Source organism: Heteronotia binoei, chromosome 7 (assembly GCF_032191835.1).
Source record: "Heteronotia binoei isolate CCM8104 ecotype False Entrance Well chromosome 7, APGP_CSIRO_Hbin_v1, whole genome shotgun sequence".
Lineage (NCBI taxonomy): Eukaryota > Metazoa > Chordata > Lepidosauria > Squamata > Gekkonidae > Heteronotia > Heteronotia binoei.
This window is the reverse complement of record NC_083229.1, coordinates 54663460-54685222: the sequence shown is the minus strand read 5'-3', so window position 1 is coordinate 54685222 and position 21763 is coordinate 54663460. Positions and strand designations below refer to the sequence as shown.

At 39.2% G+C, this 21763-nt stretch overlaps 1 protein-coding gene across 2 annotated transcripts in view; it reads right to left on the bottom strand.

The window, feature by feature from the left end:
- TRPA1 (transient receptor potential cation channel subfamily A member 1) overlaps positions 1-21763 on the bottom strand; it is a 56982-nt gene that overhangs the window by 24003 nt on the left and 11216 nt on the right. Inside the window, exons 8-16 of one of the 2 annotated variants that reach the window (XM_060243646.1) lie at positions 16843-16891; positions 12812-12911; positions 12583-12704; positions 9976-10145; positions 9736-9900; positions 5662-5776; positions 3921-4087; positions 1343-1436; positions 362-421 (exon numbers count right to left, since the gene is read on the bottom strand). In XM_060243646.1, coding sequence (XP_060099629.1) covers positions 362-421; positions 1343-1436; positions 3921-4087; positions 5662-5776; positions 9736-9900; positions 9976-10145; positions 12583-12704; positions 12812-12911; positions 16843-16891 — 1042 coding nt within the window. The remainder of the gene's footprint in view (positions 1-361; positions 422-1342; positions 1437-3920; positions 4088-5661; positions 5777-9735; positions 9901-9975; positions 10146-12582; positions 12705-12811; positions 12912-16842; positions 16892-21763) is intronic. The other variant, XM_060243647.1, reaches the window with a different exon arrangement.

The following is a 21763-nucleotide window of genomic DNA, read 5'->3' as shown; positions in this document are numbered from 1 at the left end:
AATTCTATTGAGTAGAGTTGAACTTACTCCCTAGGAAACAGTTGCTGCCTAGGTGGTCACAAACCACTCACTATTTTAAGACTACTCTTCAAATTATCATGTAGATTAAATGGAGGACAGACAACCATATACACAACCCTGAGATCCTTGGAGAAAATGTGGCATAAAAACAAAGAAAAGATTATGCAAATTTGGTGATGTTGTAGCATATAAAATCATACATTTCTAGTCAACTGGACCTGATGGCCTTTTTATGAATACAAACAAAGGTATCAAAGTATATTATATATGCCATTTTTTACACCAAATGCTTTAGCAACTCCGAAATATCTCAGTATAGTAAACTTTGCTTTTCACTTACACAGAAGTCTCTGCATGTCTTTTCATCTGATGATTCAACAATGCAATTGTCTAAAACTAACTTTAGAGACAAAGAAAATAATTTTAGTAGTAATAGAATACTTGAGCACAGCTGGTAAAAAATACATTATTTTTAAATAGGGTACAGAATAAAAGGTGCAGAGGAAAGGGATAAAGGTGAGACACTTTTTTACAAATATTAAAGACAGTATTTAAAAATGGGTTAATACATTAGTATAATATTATGACATCACAAATAACACTATTTCCCTATATATGTTTCCAAAATTCCCAATCTAAAGACATTATAAAAAGAATATATAAGCAAATCCTCTCAAAATTTTATATAAATTTGAAATAATTGCCTTGCTATTTAAAATAGTTTATAGTAATGCAAAAATAACAAATATATAAAATTTCATATAACAGTTGAGAATCATCATACATTCAGAGTGTAACTAATTGTGAAAAACTGAAACCATCAGTTAACAGAATAATCAAAAGACAATATTGTATTGTAATATATCAATTTTACAGTTCTGTCTATAATAAGTATAAAAGGCTCTCCAATTATTCTAAAATTCACTACTTGATCTGTTATTTAAATGATGATTTGTCAGTTTTGTCATAATACATTATTAAACCAAACTATGAAGTAAAAGTCTAGGACAAGATAACAACTGTGAATTAAGCAATTACCCATTCAGATGTTTCAAGGCAGATTCTTACAAAAATGATACTTCACAAATATTTTTTTTAAAATGATCATCTTTTCCACCATGAGTCCTTATAGGCATGCTTTGGTAATAGAGTAATAATTTTCATGTTCTGCCCACTCATGTCCTTGAACATGAGGAAGGATACCTTCTGATTTATTTCATTTTTCTTACAAAATATTCTAGTATAACATACAAAAACATTTCCATTAATAAAAACCCTGTATTATTACTGCAATTCAACTATACAGTAAAAATGGCCTTACTTTAAAACATTCAGGTAGGTATTCAACCATCTCCAATATAGCACATTTATTGGTTGTAGAATGATGAGAAAATGTTGTTACAGACTCTTCCCATCTGAAAAAGAAATAAGGTGAAGTTGCTTGGAACAGTTACTGTAATCATAGTAACTAAGGAGATACAGCTAGATTTACCACAGAGGGTTCTTGTGAAATAAAATGGAGGACATAACAATGTTAACCATGTTGGGTCCCCGTTGGGGAGAAGGTGGATTATACATTTGTTATAAATGTAATTTTGCTTACAGTTCACCAAAAAACACAATCATTTCTTTTACTGATGTTTTGGTATTGCTACAGTTCTTTTGGCAGGAGACAGAATTGCTCATTCAGCATTCAAACTACAATAAAATATTGTGTGTATAGTGATCTGTGGGGTTGGTGAGCACAGCAAGTAGAAGTGGGCCCATTTTTGAAGGAGGTATGTTTGTAAATAGCATAAACTTCTCTTTTTAGTGATTGAAATGAGCTTTAAAAATCCAAGTAGTTTAGTGGTGTAAATTGCTTTAGCGAAATAATATGTAGTTTTTAAAACTATGTATTTTAGATTTTCTCATTTTACCCAGCTAAAAAAGAAGTCTGAGTAACACGGAACAAGTAAAGGCAGAAGAATGAGCTAGCAACTGCATGACATAAATACATGAAAATACAAGTTGTACAATAAAAATGATCTCTCCTGGTGGTGGAAAGTGCTGCCAAGTCACAACATAGCTACCCTATAGGGTTTTCAAGGTAAGAGGTGGTTTGCCTTTGCCTGCTTCAGAGATGCTTTGCCATTACCTGACTCAGAATCACACCCTGTTATTCCTTGGTGGTCTCCCATCCAACTACTAACCAAGGCCAACCCTGCTTAGTTTCCAAGATCTGATGAGATCAGGCTAGCCAGGTCATAGCATCTATCCTAGCAGTATAAATTTAGGTCTCTTAAGACAGGGAGAAATGCTGTCCAAACTTCAGATAAGGATAATCTAAAAAATCGATATTTTTCTTATGAATGTATACATTACAACATTTGAATTCACAAATATGCAAGCATATTAGTGGAGTTTTGGAATCTGGTTACAGGACTATTCAAATGTTTAAGCACTGGAATTTACACACTGGAAAATAAACAAAAATCTGCCTCCAACTTTTAAACTAATACAACTCCAGGTATTTTTCATCATATTTCTGAAAGCAAATATTTCTCATCAAAGAGAATTTATATTCACGGTTTTGTACTAATAAGCTATGTTATCTCAATTTTACAATAAACAAAGTTATTCAGCAAATTTACACGATTTAAAAATCTCCAGATAGGTGCAGTTTTCCCCACAATGCTAAGTAATTTCTCCTTCGTGTAAGATCACAGAACATGAGTCTGTAGAACGTGTTTATGGTTTACAAAGCATGAAAATAAATGAATCGAATTGTGAGAGTCTTTTCTCTTAGGTCAAACTGTAGAACAAGTTGGGATCAGATCTCTGCAATGCAATTGAAGTTTGAAAACAAGGTGTGTATAGGTGTGGATAATTCAGTGCAGAACTTGGCCATGGCACTGGAGTGGGGTGGGTTTAATGCTAATTTTCCATGAGCTGCCATTAGGGTTGCCAAGTCCAATTCAAGAAATATCTGGGGACTCTGGGGGTGGAGCCAGGAGCAAGGGTGTGACAAGCATAATTGAACGCCAATGGAATTCTGGCCATAACATTTAAAGGGACAGCACACCTTTTAAAATGCCTTCCTTCCATAGAAAATAATGAAAGATAAGGGCACCTTCTTTTGGGGCTCGTAGAATTGGACCCCCTGGTCCAATCCTTTTGAAACTTGGGGGGTATTTTGGGGAGAGGCACTAGATGCTATACTGAAAATTTGGCGCCTCTACCTCAAAAAACAGCCCCCCCCCGGAGCCCCTGATACCCGCAGATCAATTCCCCATCATTCCCTATGGGAATCTTTTGTGGAGGTGCATAATGGCTGTGGGGGTGGGGCTTCCCCCGCTGGCCAGCTGGCTGGGGGAGGGGGGAAGCCTGTAAAACCGGGGGATCCCCCGCTGGGACCTGGGGATTGGGAAGCCTAGCTGCCATTAGCCCCAAAATGGGAGAGTGGAAATTCCTAAGATCATATTTCATTTGACCCTTAAAGAGTTTTAGTTCCTGAAATAAGTGTTGATGACTGTATCTAAAAGCCCTGACAAATTTTAGTAATAATAATAATAATAATGCAACAAGTATTATCCGTGAGTTTCTTGGAATCAGGAAGGTTGTTTCTCAGAATGAGAATCATGAGTAGACTTTTCAGAGAGAGGAGGAGAAAGAGAAATGGGGAGAAGGCAAAAGTCTAACGGATTCCTTTTGTTTTGGTAGAGAATGCTGAATAGAATAATGAATTCCATTAGAAAAGGTACAAGGAATTCTACAGTTTTAAAAAACAGTTATTTTGATTTGGGTGAAGGAGTAGTTTAAAATGGTGGAAACACATTATGAATAGTAACATTAGTCATAGAAAAGATTATATTATACAGGAGGACTTCACACATTTTAACCCATTTTAACCATCTTACCTTTTATGTAAGATGACAACATTCACAACATCTTTCCGCCTATTGTGTATCGCCTCATGAAGAAAAGAAGCGTCAGCTTTGTTCAAGATTATTTTGGCACCGACATCAAGAAGCATCCTAACTGCTTTTGCATGACCTTCACTGGCAGCAAGATGAAGAGCTGTATCCTTTTTCCACAGGACACATATCAAATATATCAGTAAAAATTTTCACACAAAAACAAGCTCTATCAGCCACTCTCAGTAGATCACAACTGCACTGCTAACTTATGAAGTTGCAGAATGATGGGGCAGAATGTAATTCCTGTTCCATTGCTCATTCTCTTAGATTTTTTTTCCACTGCCCCCACATATAACAAAATATTACCTCATATTTATTTATTTAGTCAATTTGTATTCCACTGTTTCCCAAGAATGGGCTCAGGGCAGATAACAATTTAAATTAAAGTTAAAAACAAATAAAATAGCAGTATATTAAGCAATATACAAGTTGTAAACCAAATTGTAGATGGTGGCATAGTTAATACACCTGCAGCATGCTAAGGTCTGTGACTATAGTTGATAGTAATGCAGCAGAGATGGTGTCATAGCATAGAGGCCAATGAAGCAGGACGCCCGCTGCCTCAACCTAAGGCCTTGCAGAATAGCTCCATTTTGCAGGCCCTGCAAAAAGCTAGTAATTCAGTGAGGGCCCGAATTTCTATAAGAAGCTGGTTTCATCAGGCCGGGGTCAATGCTGAAAAAGCCCTGGCCCTGGTCAAGGCAAGTGGGGCGTCCTTCAGGCCAGGTATGGTCTGTAGGTGTTGTGACCTAGATCTTAGTGCTCTTTGGGGCACATGCATGTCAGTAGAAGTATTCAAACATAAAGAAACTGTTGTGAATAACCTGACCCACAGAGTCCACATTTAGAAAATAGTTAAAACATTTCTAATTTGTATGCTAGATGATGTTACTGTAAGAAACTGTAAGAATTATCAAGCCAACCGCTGTAACCCTAAGCAGAGCTACACCCTCCTAAGTCAATTGAAAGTGATCGACGATCAGGAGATTTGACTTCAATATATTTAGAAATAAATAGCTCTATTTAGAATTTCACTGTAAGTTACACACATTTCTATCCAATACATAAATTCTTTGGAATTACCCTACTGAACATAATGGTTATACCTCTAAGGTAAGAGCAAAAAATCAAAATGAAATTTATTTCAGTGAACAGAAGTTAGGCATGTTCTGGGTAACAGAATTATTTTTATTGGGGAAAAACATTTATTTGATTGATATACACCACAAAAATATAACTATTCAGAAAATTAATTATGTGATAAAATGTAAAGCAGAGGAGAAGTGTCCATTTATCTAAAAGGAATTCAGATCTCAATCCAGGTAAACTAAAACAAAGAAATTAAAATTGATGTGATCCTGTTGATTTCAAAAGAGAACACAAGACTGTTATCCTTTTTTGTATAAAAAAGTTTTCTATCATTTTTAATCCAATTTAGAAGCTAAATTTATCCATTTATTTTAAATATTTCTGTGATACTTTCCCACCCAATTCAGGGTCCACAAAGTTTTGTAAAAATGCAATAACTACAAGAATTCTTCACACTGCAATGATATTTCCATGTGAAAATGGTTCACCCCCATTCTCTTGTACATTCAAATACAAATTATATGTTCTGGAACAATGTGGCTGTTTCATAACACTTTCCAGTATCATGGCTGGAGATTGTGAATTCACCTACCCCATCTTCATTCTCTTTGTCCGTGCACTTAATATTGGTATCCAAAATTATTTGCATTGTGCGAGTATACCCTCCAAAGGCAGCATGATGCAGAGCTGTCCAGCCTTTAAAATCACTTTTGGAAAACAAATTGAAATAAATTGGAACAAAACAGTGTCATAATCTTTGACATACATAGGGAAATACAAGTATGCTGAGATCAGGTGTTTGTACAGGAAGAGCCTGGTGATTTTGTGGTATGATCAATCTTTTTTTGAAGTGATGTAATGGCGGCGAAAAGTGCCATCAAGTCACAGTCAACCTCATAAGGTTTACAAGGCGGGAGAAAAACAGAAGTTGTTTGCCATTGCCTGCCACTGCATAGTAACCTTGGACTTCCTTGGGTGGTCTTCTTTTCAAGTACTAAGCAGGGTTAACCCTGTTTAGCTTCTGAGATCTGATAATACTGGGCTAGCCTGGGGCATCCAGGTTTGCGTAGGGGTAGAATAGACGGTTTTAAATTTCAAATAGTATTTTTCCAGTTCAGTGGAAATGTCAGAGTAGACTGCTATAATGTGCTATACAAAGCTGCCTTTGAAAAGTTCTTGGATATGGTGCAAAATGCAGCAGCTGTATAGGATGAGCCACTTTGAGTTATGTCAAGAAACACACTGGAAGCCAGTGAAGTGGAATTTAAATTAGAACAGTATTAACAAGTACTGTTTTTGAAATTTATAGCATTAAACAAGTTTGGCACCAGAAAACATCAAGTTCCAACATGAGATTACACATCTGAGCACCTCTTCTCTGAGTTCTTCTGCCACCAGAATCTGCATATGACTAGATGTGATATGGCCTTCTTAATATAAACTATGGAACTCAAAGGTTTAGGGCTAAAGTAGACATTATGACAGCCACAAGTCCTACCTACGACTGCCACTGCCATGTTAGAGACAAATTCAGCCATTTAAAAATGATATAAGGGCCCAATTTTGACAGGGCCTGCACTGCAGTGGGAACAAGGAATCTTGTCCTTCCCTCAATACCTTTTCAAGTGCTAAAGCACTTTGTGAGTTTCAGAAAAGCAGTAAAAACTATTCTCTTCAGGCAGGTGTTCAGATTAGCAAATCTTATGGTGAAAATACTTTACTGAGTTATCTTTGCTTGGTGTTGGGAATGGAACAAATAGTTTTGCAGATTTCCATTCAATGAAAGACAATGAAAAGCATTCTAAGTAAATAATTAATTAAATGTATGGCAAATATGTTGTCTGACATTCAGAAGTGTAAAATAATATTTAAACCTTTATGGCACAAAATTAGCCATCCAACTTTTGTTCTATAACAACTAAACTGAAAAAACTGAAATGTTCTGAATATCAATATCAGCCTAATGCAGTTGTGGTAAAGTGTAAGCAGAAATGAGCTTTCCTAAATATATTCTCAGTTGAGCAGGAAAACACAAGCAAAAATGGTTGCTTGCCCAGTTGCATTCAGCTTCTGTCAGAGCATGGGAAGATATAAAGGTCAGCTCTGACAGGGTTGATTGGTTGTCTGATGTCCGAGGAATAAATCCAGTTCTATCTTTATCTACAGTGCCAGTATCAGACTCATGCTTGCATTGTCAAAGTTGACCAACATGTTCTTTATAAGATCCCTGCTGGATCAGACCAGTGGTCCATCTAGTCCAACATTCTATCACACACAGTGGCCAAACAGTTCCTCTGGAGAGCCAACAACAAATAGAGAATGAGACCTTCCCGTGAAGTTCCTCCCGGCTCTGGCACTCAGAGGTTTAATGTCTCTAAACATGGAGGTTCTACTCAGTTACCATGGCTAGTAGCCACTGATAGACCTATCCTCCATGAATCTAAGTTCCTTTTAAAGCTTTTTATTCCTGTGACCATCACTACATCCTCTGACAGTGAATTTCACCAAAATGATTAGGAGGTTGGAAAACACTCCCTATGAGGAAATGCTGAAGAGTTTGGGACTTTTCAGTTTATAAAAGAGATGACTAAAGGGAGACATCCTAGAGGTTTACACAATTATGCATGGAGTGGAAAGAGTTGACAAAGATAAATTTTTATTCCTCTCCCAAAATAGTAGAACTCGAGGGCATCCAATGAAGCTGATGGGCAGTAGATTCAGGACAGACAAATGGAGGGAAATTAAATCCAGGTGGGTAGCTGTGTTGGTCTGAAGTAATGGAACAAAGTTGCAGTCTAGTGGCACCTTTAAGAACAAAATTTTATTCAAGGTACAAGCTTTTGTGTGCAAGCATACTTCCTCAGATACATAGGAATGGAAATTTCCATGTATCTGATAATACATAGAAATGGAAATTAGGTACACTAGGTACATAACAGGACAGGTCATACCTGTCAGCTCAGGTTTTCCCATCTAAGCCTACTTCTACCTTAAAGGACAAAACATGCAGTTTTTCAAGACTGGTAGGTATGATCTAATTTCTCCCTTTTTCTTAATCTAGTCTCCTCTTTCTCTAACTATGTTCCCCACTGTTCTGGCAGTGCTCCTGGTTCACATTATGTAACCTCCTTTTACCCCTCCAAAAGCCCTGCTCCCGATTCCCATGGTTCTCTGGCTCTCTCTCTCTCTGTGGCTTGCGCTCTCTCTCTCTCTCTCTCTCTCTCTCTCTCTCTCTCTCTCTCTCTCTCTCTCTCTCTCTCTCTCTCTCTCTCTCTATATATATATATATATATATATATATATATATATATATATATATATATATATATATATATATATATGACGATGTGTGCTCTGAAGATGCCCACAGGGGGCCCGGGGGGGCAGGCCCATCCTTTCAACCCCCCTTCCAACTGTGTGGCTCTCCACTGGAGGGCCCCCCAATCTATCCCCTTTGCTCATCACCACTCTGAACAAGTAATAGTATTCCTGCTGGTCTTATCGCTTTTTTCTCTCTCCTTTCCTAACACAGTGTACAGAGCAAAGGGGGGTGGAGGGTGGGAGTTAGCTTGAGGAACACAAGGTAGCTTACAGTGCCAAGAGCCCAGGGCCATCATACTGGGTGCTCCCCGCCAAACAACAAATCCTGTTGTGGGTCCCACCAAACATGAAATCCTGGCTATGGCCCTGGTTTGTTATACCTAAAATTTTCCATTCTCTCTCTCTCTGAAGAAGAAGAAGAACAAGTGTTCAGGAACACAAACCCTAATGTTATTGATCTTAAACACAGGACTTCATTCTCTCTCTCTCTCTTGCTTCCTCTCTCTGGCTTTCCCTTCCCTTCCCTTCCCCTCCCTCCCTCTCCCCCTCCCTCTCCCCTCTGTATCTGAAGATGTGTGCAGGCACACAAAAGGTTATACCTAGAATAAACTGTGTTGGTCTGCTGCCACAGGATGCCATTTTTCCCCTGTCTCTATGGCCGTTTCCCTTCCGGAGGAGGAGGAGAAGGAGCCCTCAGTCATCAATGGAAGGCTTTCTCTGGCTCTTTTCCTCCTCCTCCCTCCCTCAGCCAATTGAGGGAAGGCTTTCTCTGGTTCTTTCTGTCCTCCCTCCTCCAGCCAATCAAGGGAAGTCTTTCTTTTTATCTTCTGCAAAGAAGTGGCTCATACCTTGTCCAATGAGAGAGTAGGGGATTTGTGACCAGTACACTAGGGGAATTATATTATAGGGGAGATGGGGAAAATACTGCATCAATTTGTAAGCTGTATGAATAAAAACTGGCATCTCAAAAGGCCCAGAGTTCAAAGGATGTGTGAATGGTCACACACATATATTTCCTCCTGTTCCTTGAGTAACAAAGCTGCCTTGAGCCAAGGGGAAAGGCAGGATAATTTCTATTTTGGTAAATACTAGATTAAAAAAATATGACTACAATTACAGTTATTTTCTTCATTGGCAGTTGAGAGAAATAGCTACAATCAATATAACTATCTCCTCCAGGGATCTAAGTAACATTCTTGTAAGGTCCAATATCATAGTACATGTACTATCCATGATAACAACACGTTTTTCATGATAAATGATTAATTTATAGGATGGTTATTAAATGCACACAGTTATACTATATATATTTTAAGGAAGTAACAAAGAAAATATATACACCTACCAGAGGAAAAGAGCACCTTTTTTCAGAAGAAACTGCACTACTTTTTCATGGCCATTTTGAGCAGCCAAGTGTAGTGGAGTCATGCCCTTTTTGTCTCCTTCATTCAAGAGCCTGGTATCTACCATATCTTGAAGAAGTCGTTGACAGGTGTTGATACGTCCATAGCTACAAAAAAAAAATAATTATGTAACAATTTCTAATGATTACATCTGGAAGATTACATGGAAATGAGACACTTACCTAGCTGCAAAATGCAATGGAGACTTCTTGTCTCGGCTTTTAGAATAGATGGAAACATTCAAGCCAAGGAGAGTATTCACAGAGAGAGGAACCCCTTGTCTACATGCATAATGTAGTGGAGTGCATCCCTCATTATCTTCTTCGGTTACAAGATCTTTAATATGCTTCATCTATCACACAGGAAAAGTAATAATAATAATCAGTGAAAATTATCATTTTCCAAAGCCATATTGCACTGGTCCATACAACTTGCAGGCCCACTGTGGATCGTGGATAAGATACACAATTGGGTATTTCCTCCCATTACTATCTAATTTTAAGCAATGATCTCAAAGTGTAGAACAAAAAAGGTCCATGTTCAAACAGGAGCTATTCTACAAGCTTGCCAGAAACAGCAGCTTTGCATAACACATTAAATGGGGGGAAAATGTCAAGGGTTAAAAGAAAACCCCATAAACATCATACAAGCAATGTCTGTTTCTTTAAGAAAATGATGCAACTGACATCTCAAGATATTACATTATGAGATCTCTACAACCTGCAAGTAACACTGTTGAAAATTTCAAGCTTTAGTTAGTGTCAGCATGGGACAGGGTGGAGAGAATTTTTAAAATGTAAAATATAGGAGAAAAGGAAGGTAAAACTGGAAGGGGAGCAGCAAAACAGTTAAAAAAGAAGCTGAACATGGGGAAGACATACAGAATGAGTTAGGTTAGTGGGTGGATAACTGAAGGAGGATGCAAAGATTGCTGAGGGAGAAACAACAAATGCTAGGTGTGAAAGACAAAGAAAAAAGGGTAGGGGCTGCAAAGGAAAGGAAAGCTGAAAATGGGGGAGACAGAAAGACGAAGGTGAATGGTAGAGGAGAGACTGCAGGCACTGACAGGAGTAGGAAAAGCAACAGGGAGAGGGGGAACAGAGAAATGAAATCCCACCCCCACTAGCCCTCACTTGCCATAGTGTAATAGTGCAACATTTCTGAACTTCCTGCTCACATAAAAAAGGTAAATGTAGTCCCCTGTGCAAGCACCAGTTGTGTCCGACTCTGGGGTGACATCGCATCACGACATTTTTGTGGCAAACTCTTTTATAGGGAGTGGTTTGCCATTGCCTTCTCCAGTCATCTACACTTTCCCCCCAGCAAGCTGGGTACTCATTTTTACCGACCTCAGAAGGATGGAAGGCTTGAGCCAGCTACCTGAACCCAGCTTCCACTGGCATAGAACTCAGGTCATGAGCAGAGTTTAGGACTGCAGTACTGCAGCTTTACCACTCTGCATCACGGGGCCAATTCCTGATCATGTAGACCTGAACTTTAACTGTCTAATACAGTGGCTCCCAACCTTTTTATGGCACCAGGGGCTGGTTTCATGGAAGACCATTTTTCCACAGACCGGTGTAGGGGGCGGCACTGGGGGTTTTACTGCGCCAGGCTGCCCCCCACCCACACCTGTCCCTTTAAATGAGGTGGGAGACTGGAGCTGTTTCTGCCACTTCCCCGCTAGTTGACCAGGTGGCAGAAGGCCAATCCACCTCCCCCTTCCATTTAAAGACCCCCCTCCCGTTTAAAGGGATTCTATAAATGAGGGGTTATAAACAGTTGGCTGCTGCCACCCTCATTTGCCACCCTGCAGTTGAGAGACTTCAGCAGGATTGGGCCACCTGGTGCCGAGAAGCGTGATTGAGAGCTAGGCGCTTCCTCAGCCCAGAGTTCTAACAGAAGCCTGGCAGCTCGCTAATTGGAAACAGCGGCAGCAAGCCATTTAACTCCCTGTTATGCGCTGATTCCCCTGTGGAAGCAATGCATCTAATCTTGTGACATGCATTTACCCCGACTGGCTTTGAAAACTGATCCTTCAGCTCCTGAACTGGCTACGATTGGCTTGGTTATCAGTTAGTGGGTTTTGGACATTGTTCTTTATTGGTTCCTATTCTGCTCTGCTCTGCTCTGTTGGCTCTGACCTCGGACTGGCTTCAGACTCTGTGCTTTGGACTTGCACTGCTGATTCTCCCCCATCAGGGTGGCCTTTTCATTTTCTGAAAAAGGCATCCAGTGGGAAACAAAAGCACCTGTTCCTGCCAGTCAACCGCAACATTTTGAAGCATTATGACATTTTTCCTGCATTGGACCTGTGGATACCATTGTGTCTCGATTGGCCCTGATACACGTAGTGGGACAGTTAAGACTTTCAGCATGCCATATATTCAGTAATGTTTATTTGGATATCATGTTATATAACAAATTGGATGCTTGCTATATATGGAGTACCATTTCACCTAAATATGACTTCTAGTATATACAGTACCTACTAAATAGTCTGATTCCTCTACAGAAGGTTCTGTTGAAACATACTCATGTTAACAGGGCAAGTATGCAATAATAAATTTGTCTATTAAAAATAGACAAAATTAGCAAAAATAGTTATACCAAATATTACCCACAGATTTTATATATATATATATATATATATATATATATATATATATATATATATATATATATATATATATATATATATATATATAAAACTTTCCCCATAAGTACACTGCAGAAAAGAATATTGTCTTTAACAACTCTATAAATTTATGTCATAGTGATTAACGTACACAAACTGATGCTCCTTGTACCTGCAAAAATTTTTCATTCAGATATTGTAATCCTCCAGGATGCAGTACTGTTAGATGTAAAAAATTACGACCCAGGGGATCTTTTATCTCTACATTAGCTCCTAAATACACACAGAAGAAAATTATTTCAAAAACTGTTGATTCTTAATGCCATTATTTCAGTTACTATTAGAATTGCACACAATTCATTCTCTTACTGATTTGGTACCTTTTGAAAGCAATAAATTCACAATTTTCCATGACGCACAAGAGGTAGCAAGTAATAGTGGAGTTCGACCTTCAACGTCAACACAATCAATCTTTGCTCCCTGCAATTTAAGATCCATCAAAAATTTATGTATAAAGTAATTAGAGTGTAGGCAATAAAACTGGAGACATATTACATATGTTTTCTAAAAAGCTGTTTGCTTTTCAGATGCCATAACCTTTCTTACTTGGTATAAATGGACCTCTAAATCCACTCTTTCAGGCTCAGTTTTAAATACAGATGTCCTGACAAAGGTACAGATAGGTTCATTGCTAAGGAACGTTGTACCAAGACAATGAAATAGCTCATGTCATTGTACTGGCAAAATCAACCTACCCACAGTGTTGGGCCATTATGGAAGATTGATTTGTTACTGATACACTGATAACTAGGGATGTACACTATAGAAAATACAGAATTTTCATATTCAGATTTCAGGAATGGTTGCCATACTGGTATTCCATATTACTTGGGTCCCTACTACCATTTGAGAATTTGGATTCAGGTTTCTTAGAAACTTATTATTTGCTTATTTAATTTCTAGATCGTCCTTCCCTCACTAAAAAAGGGTTCCGGGCAGTGTACATCATGCTTAAAACATACAATACTTAGTTAAAACATCAGCAGTCAATAATTAATCAGACTAATTAGAATAATTATTTTAATGATTAAGAATAATTAAGCTCTATGTGATTTTTCCAGGGAGTGAAGCAGCCATTTTTCAAGCAAATAACAACAATGCAGGAACCTAGTCCTGTCTTTACACTAAAAACTTCAAGGTGCTGCAGTTTAATCAGTTGTTGTTGCTGTTCCCTACTGGATTTAAAGTGCATGATCAGACAGCAGCATCTGCCTCTCTTTCCTGAGTTGGCATGCTCCCTTTCTAATATCACTTCAAACTGGATTATTTTGCTACCTGATCCACTGTAGTGTTTTCCAAGTTGACTAGTTTCACCTCATTGTCTGAACTCTCCTGCCATAATGTCAAGCCATTTCTGGATATCTGAACGCTTCCCAGCATGAACATTGCTTTAGAAACCTCAGGTTTAAGCTTAACATCTGCCTTTTTTATTACTTAGAAATGTGCGCATAATTGCATATTTACATCTCTCTCTTTCTGTCTCTCTCTCTCACACACACAAGCTCCTCTGTGATTTCTTTTTTAAAAAATCTTCCAAATAAAGATGTTTGTGTATTGCAGCTTTTTTCTGTGCCTTGCAGCACATGAGGTGGGAAAGGGATTACTTGAAAAGAGGTAAGGTTTTCTTTCAGAGAGGTAGGGAGGCGAGCAGACTGAGGATGATGCCTGTGACTCCAGCTTGGCTCCAAGCTTTTAAATAAAAACACCAGTAGCATACTGGACTAGAATGAGGGTTCTCTATTCTCTCTCTGCCCCAGCTTCGAAATGTTTCAAATGTTGAAGTTTTCAAATGCACAGTTTAAAAACATTTTCCTCATATTGACTAGATTACATATCCCAGCAGCCTCCTCCAGTGATCCCATTAGCCACCAGCTGCTGCCATTCTGACAGGCATTTGAAGTACTGCTTTCCATAAGCACTTGTGCACATGTGCACATGCTCAGAACACAAATGAAGGGGGAAATCCCACTGCTCTACTCTCTGGCTGCTGCATCTGATCAGTCAAGGACAGGGTGAAAGTGCATTGAAGCAGGTTAAGGGGCTGATCAGAACTTTCCATTACAAAAAAACTGGAACAATTAGAAATGGGGCCAAACTAACTCAAGCTGCACATCTGATCACAGCCCAAGAGGCTCAAGAGAACTGGATCAAGAGGTCCAGTTCTATGGGTTGTTAAACAACCACTGTCAAAAGCCACCAAATGCCGACAGCACCAAAAAGCCCAACACAACCAATGTCAAACCAGAGAATCCAATCCATAACAATTTAAGAAAGAGACATAGTTGCTATTATAGCAGGAAAAACCCCGCTTGGTGGTTCTTACCAGGAGGTGCAATGACAAAAGGAGGTCTGAGACGAAAAATCAGGAAAACAGCTTTATTTTAACACACGTGTGGGATCAGCTTCCCAGGCATCTGCCTCAAAGGTGGAAGTCTGAACAACCGTTACAGATTTTTGAATTCTTTTATAGGGTTTCTTCACCCCAACTGCCAACTCAAAACACTTATGTTCTCCTTCTTGTGGGAAGGTGCCCACGTCATACTTTTACCACAATCCGGGTTGTTTTTCAGCTCTCTGAGCCCCTGTTAGGGCTCCTATTTGTCCCTTGTTCCCCTTTTCTAGAATTATTTTACACACACACACATATCTTCTTGCTCCATTTCCAGCACCTGTCGCAGTTCCTTTTAGGCTTCCTTCTGCCGCTTTCACCCTGCGGTTTAGAAAGGTCAATGACCCTTCATAGTTCCCTTTTCTCTCTGCAAGCTAATACTCCTTTGCTACAAACTGCTACAGAAGATTATTTTTCAAAAGCACTTTCATACATTTCTAGCATTGCTAAAGCCATATATATTGATTAAATATTTGTATCGATTTTGGCCTGATGCCACACTATTCCAACAGAAACTATGTCAACCCACAGAAACGTTTCAGATATGTATTTGAACCAGAAATATCTGAATGCACAACCCTACTGCTAAGACACTGTACTGCAATGTGCTGTCATTTGCCAGTGCTTTGGAAATAAAGCCAGATTGAATACATCAGATAAGCAGAATAGAGCAGACCTTAGTAATACATTCCTAACTATTTCATTTTATAGGCAGTTGAATACAGTTATGTTTTGTAATGATAGTTTAAACTTGTTTGGAAGAACAATTTCCATGTCATGGCTTGAACTCTGCAAATGTTAAGGCAGTGGTCCTAAGTACACTTATTTACAAACTCTGAAATCAGTGTAACGTGATTAAATACATGTAGAATCTTCTCAGTTAACATTTTCAGCAAATGAGTGAAGTAATTTTTTGCAATGACAATTCAGAAGACATACACAAATTGTATTTTGGTTATATTCACTATATTTCCTAAAGCTTTTCACTTGCAAATGAAAGGTCTCTTGACAATATGTTATGCAGGGTCCTAGAATATCATGTCCAATGCTCTGCCATCCAAAAAAAACTTATTCTAAGGCCACTGAAATCAGTGGGTTTAGAAAGGAGCAACTCTGTTTGGGATTACACAATTAATCTTATTTATAATAGTGACCCTATAATTTCTTAGCACTCAGGAAAGTAGGTACTGTTTAACCTACTTTGATCAGCCAACCAACATCTTCTGACCATCCCTGGCCCAAAGGACGTCCAGTTTGCCTTGACCAGGGTCAGGGCCTTTTTGGCCCTGGCCCCAACCTGGTGGAATCAGCTCCCCAAGGAGATTCAGGCCCTACTGGATTTACTACCATTCCGGAGGGCCTGCAAAACGGAGCTGTTCCGCCAGGCTTTTGGCTGAGGCAGGTGGGTGTCAATCACATAGCCGATCACATAGCCAGAAACATGCCATGGAAGCCCCTTCCCCAACTTTGCAACCTGGAAGTTCCCAGTGTCTATTTAATGAATTTAGGAGGCATCACAGCACGAGGTAGGCACGAGTGGGTTGAGGGGGACAGATGTGCATGCGTGATCACACTCTTTAAATCTGGAGGTGCGGGGTGCCTATGGCACCCATAGGAAGGCTTTTCTTTTACCTGGAGCAATATTTTAAACTGTCAATAAAACAAGTCACTGATCAGTAGCTTCTCTCTTTGGCAGGGGAACTGCTGCAAAGAAGACAGAAATCAAAGCTATTTGAGCCTCACGTATAATCTTACATCAGCACTATAATTTAATATGTGTTATTCAGTATCATCAGACTTACATGCACACAAATAAACATACCACAATGTTAATGGCATGTACTTCCTAAGCAGGAAATTAATTTTTCAAATTGTGCCTTTGTGTATATAACCATGCAACTTGACAACACTGCTTAACACTGTCTAGTACTAGAAGGAATTCAATTAAAATTAAATATTTACCATGGATATCAGATACTCCGCCAGTTCACAGTGATCAAACAATGCAGCCCTGTGATAAAAATGGGGGAAAGGGATACAATGAAAACATAGTACTATATTGAAGAAAACACTGGCAATTTTAATGTAATGAAAGGCCTACATTATGTTAATTACAGACTCTGGACACAATCCAAAGTTTCCTGTATGCACACAAGAGCCTTCAACAGTGATAGCGTTTCCCTAGTTTTGACTACAGTCATCCACCACTTCAACTGGACTAGATGGAAATATGTGGTTTCTGCATATTAATGACAACTTACTCCACATCTCTTAATGGGTTTTCCCAGGGCTTACATGAAGATATTAAGAGACCAAAAAGCCTGTAGAAGAAATGCTACAACACAGAGCATTTGTTTCTGAACACCACTTTCTAGAACCAAGCTGCTAAATAGGAGTGGAACAGTATGGCCCTTTTCAGATTACTGTTCTAAACTGGATGTTATTTGTTGGCCAGATTTCAAGTAAAGCAATACAGGGACAGAGTTTTATACAGCAAATTTCCTTCCATTAGTGAGCCGTCTCTGAAGTGCTATGGTCATTTCAAGCAGTGACCTTCCTTGGCTTAAAAAAAAATGTTCTAAGGGGAGCATTAATGCTGCATCAGTTTAGTGCTACAGAATTCACTTTAGAATGTTTTCTAAAGTCTGAGGAAGATCACACAGGAAAAATGAGAAGAGGGAAGTAACATTGTAGGAATCTCCATGGACATTTTAAACAGCACACCCCATTGATTCAGAAGCGCAATGAAGGGATTGAGAATGGAAATAAGTTTTCCTCAAAAGCACAACCACACTTTGCTTACACGATGCAAGTGGGTTCTATAAACAGGTAAAAAAATTCCACTAGGAGAAAGTACTAAAACAGATCTGTCTGAAAGGACAGAAAAAATCTATTAGCAACCAGTTACTAAAACAGAATACAAAGGCAGTTTAAAAAGGCTATATAGTACAGCACCTCAAGCTCTCAACCCTACTAAGTAATCCAGAATGAAATCAAAAGCCAGAAGTCCAGGAGCATCAGCAGGATCCCGTTCTGTGTACCACTTTCCACCCAGCTTCCATTCCTTCTGTGGCACATTTATCAATCTGAAGCAGTTTTAGTCTCAAAGAGCCTTTTCTACTAACTTCCAATTCCCTTCAAATTCTTCTTGGAATGTCTAGTGAGTCAGTAATAGCCAATCAGGGCCATTAGAACTTTGACAGCAGATGGGGGAACAAACCAAAAAACAATCATTCATGATTTTCTCTCACTATCTGTTTTTCAATACCCTCATTCTTTACCTCAGGATCCTGTATGGCTATGGAACAGAAAATGTATTTTCTTTATTAATTATCAAAACAAAAGAAGCTAATAAAAGGCCTATTACATCAGCACTCTTCAATTAGCAGAGGGAGGAAATTATGAACAAGCTCTCAGCGGTTACCTCATGGGCAACATCCCTACCATAAGGACCTACACAATAAAGAACTTTATGAAACTTCTTGGTTTGGGCTAAGACTTGCTAGAAAAGGCTGAGAGGTGGCTGCGGACAATATCAATACTCCACCATAGATGCTGCATTTCTAGACCTGAAGTCAGCCTTTGACTCTATCTCTAGGACCATCCTATGGGATAAATTAAAAGCCACCAACATTGATAGACGGCTGTTATTTCTTATTCAGGCCCTTTATGATCAAACAACCACCCGGGTCAAATATTCCCATCAAGGCTATTTGACAGACCCTATTTCTACCAACAAAGAGGTTAAGCAAGGATGCCTCTTGGCCCCCTACTTATTTAACTTCTATATCAATGATTTGGCATCGCATATAAATAAACCAGAATGCCACCCACCGAAGCTAGGTAACAAACATATAGGAGTGCTCCTTTATGGTGATGATGCTATTTTACTTTCAAGGACTCCCTTAGGCCTCAGAAGAGCCTTGAAAGCTTTCACTCAATATTGCCTGGAAAACAATCTAAAACCAAAGTAATGGCCTTTGGCAAAAAGACACCCAGATCACACCATTGGTACTTAAATTCTACTCCCATTAAACAAGTTTCATGCTTTAAGTACCTGGGGGTCATGTTTCAAGCGAATGGAAGAAGAACCACCAATATAAACATGATTACCTCAAATGTCAAAAGGAGTGCGGGGGCTATCCAAAAATTCTACTGGGGCAAAGGGGGTAAATGCATAATTGCGGCCCTTAGATTGTTTAAGGCTAAATCCCTCTGCCAGCTAACATTTGGTACCCCAATCAACATTACTACAAACTACAAAAAACTGGAGAGTGTTCAATCAAAATTTTTACAAACAGCTCTCCAGGTACCCACGGGCATTCCAAATGCATTAATTAGAATAGAAACTGCCATGATTACAGTAGAAGCGAGGATTTGGATTTGGCCATCCAGTTCTGGTTGAAACGTGTTTTTTTCCTAATCCTTGATCAGTTTAATTCTGCAAGATACCAAGATGGATTAGGGTCATAGAAGACAGAATTCATTATTATGGCCTTTCCAAACAATATCTCAGTTCTCTCACTTATGATAATGCTAGGGAGATAGTGAAACAGAGAATATTGGATGTTGTCAGACAAAATGACCTCAATAGCACAACCAAATGGCAAGCTCTGACAGAACCAATCAACAGGGTGACCCCGATGCCCTACCTATACTGCTTAAGAAACAATGAATACTGGAGAACATTTACTCTTATGAGGTGAGACATTCTCCCTTCAATGGTGGTGGAGGGGAGATACAAAAAGGTGCCATTCCAAGAATGATTATGTCCCTGCTACTTCAATGATGGTATCGAATGTCTAGTCCATGTTATATTTGACTGTGAGGCTTATAATGATCATCAAGAAGTACTTCCATTTTCCACAGCCATACTTTTTACCAGTAGCCAAAAATTGCAACTCCTTAAGAATCTTCTTAGCGATAGGAACACTGAGGTTACATACAAATTAGCAAAATTTGGCTGGCTTGCCACAAGAATAAGGAAAGCTCTAATTATTCAGTCAGGAAATGGTTAAACACCTTTGCCAATCTGTTGGCTGTAACTGCCATGTTTTATTATATTTGTAGTTTTATAACAGTATTTTATGCCTTTTATGTATGATTTTATGGACAATCAGTTTTATTTTTTTATGATTTTACTGCTTTAAATGCTGGCTTAGGCAGTGAATAAATAATTTATTTATTAAGGGAAGAAACAAAGAGGTCTAGACAGGGTTTTTAGTTCATCCTTGGTTTTAACACTAATTTTACATCTTCAGTGTCAGTGTCTTAAAGTCTGTATTCGTATTTTATGTATATTTTAGGTGGTATTATATTTTAGCGTATAATAATCATTGTATATTTATATCACCTTTTATTGGTTATGAATTGGACTTTTATGAATTGTTTGCTGGTCTATGACCGCTATAAATAAATAAATAAATAAATCCATAGATTTTATCCTTTATATAGATCCACCTAATATTCACAACAGACCATAAGAAAGAGGGAAATGAGCCTAGATAATAATTTTCAACAAGGAATGTCAAGAACTTGGCCACCATCACCTGCTCAATCACCTTGTCCATGGATTTCTCCCCTATAATATAATTCTCCAGACAGACTGGCCACAATTCACCTACTGTCCCCCATTAACTGAACTGCCTGTTTGCTCAGTCTCAATGGGGAGAAATCCCCATCCTGCAGCCATGGGTTGAGCTGTCTGTCGCTCAGTTACAATGGAGATAAACCCCCCACTCTCCAGCCCCAGGACATACAAGGATTGAGCCACTGCTTCACAGAGGAGAGAAACCCTTCTCTCAATTGGCTGAGGAAGGAAGAGGGAAAAAGCCAGAAAAACCCTTTCCTCAATTGGCTGAGGGATCCTCCCTCTCCTCATCTGGATGGGAAACAGCCAGAGACAGGGAATAAAATTGTGTCCCATGGCAGCAGACCAGATACAGAGAAAGAGTGGGAGGGAGGGAGGGGGAGGGAAAGCAAAGGCGAGAGAAAGAGAATGAAGTCCTATGCTAAGACCAACAACATTATCAAAGAGACGGTATTGGTCTGAAAGGTATCACTAAGGCCTATAAGGGAGAACTCACTGAGGTCAGTCCTGACGAGGGATGCCAGTTCCAGGTTAATGGGAAATTCCTGGAGATTTTGAGGTGGAGTTTGAAGAGGGCAGGGTTTGGGGAGGGGAGAGGCCTCAGCTGAATAGAATACCACAGAGTCCACTCTCCAAAGAAATTATTTTTCCCAGGGGGAGAGAGATCTGTTGTTTGAAGTTCAGTTGTGATAGCAGGAGATCTTCAGGCTCTACCTGGAGGCTAGCTACCCTGGGCCTGGCTGCTTGCTACTGTTCAGCAGCAGCTCCCCTATGACAGCCAGTATGGCATAGAAGTTAGGGCTTCAGAGCAGGGTCTGCCAGACCCAGAGTCTTGCTGTGGAAGTTAACTGGATGCTGTAGGTCTCTGGACAACCTCTGTGGTGGAGAAAAAGAACGTGCAAGCCTGCCTATTTTCCCCTCCTGCTTCACACACGGCAGAAGTACCTATGGGTCAGCATTCAGAGGCTGACTGAGGTCCCAATGCTAAGCATACTTCTTGAGAGTAAGTCTTCATTAAGTTCCTCCTCTTCCTCTGGGAGCCACATAATATATGTGAAAGAGCCACATGTGGCTCCCAATCTGCAGTTTGGCCACCCCTGCTCTAGACAGTGGAAAAGATATCTAAGAGTAATATTTGAAATCAGCCAGAGTGCTGAAAGAATGGCCAGCTCTGCCAATCAGAAAGTTTCTCAGGACTCCTGAAACCCAACTGAATCCATCTCATATTGTTGGAATAATTCAGAGTTGCTGATAATCTAACCATATAGTAATCTTTCTGTGACAAAAGTATTG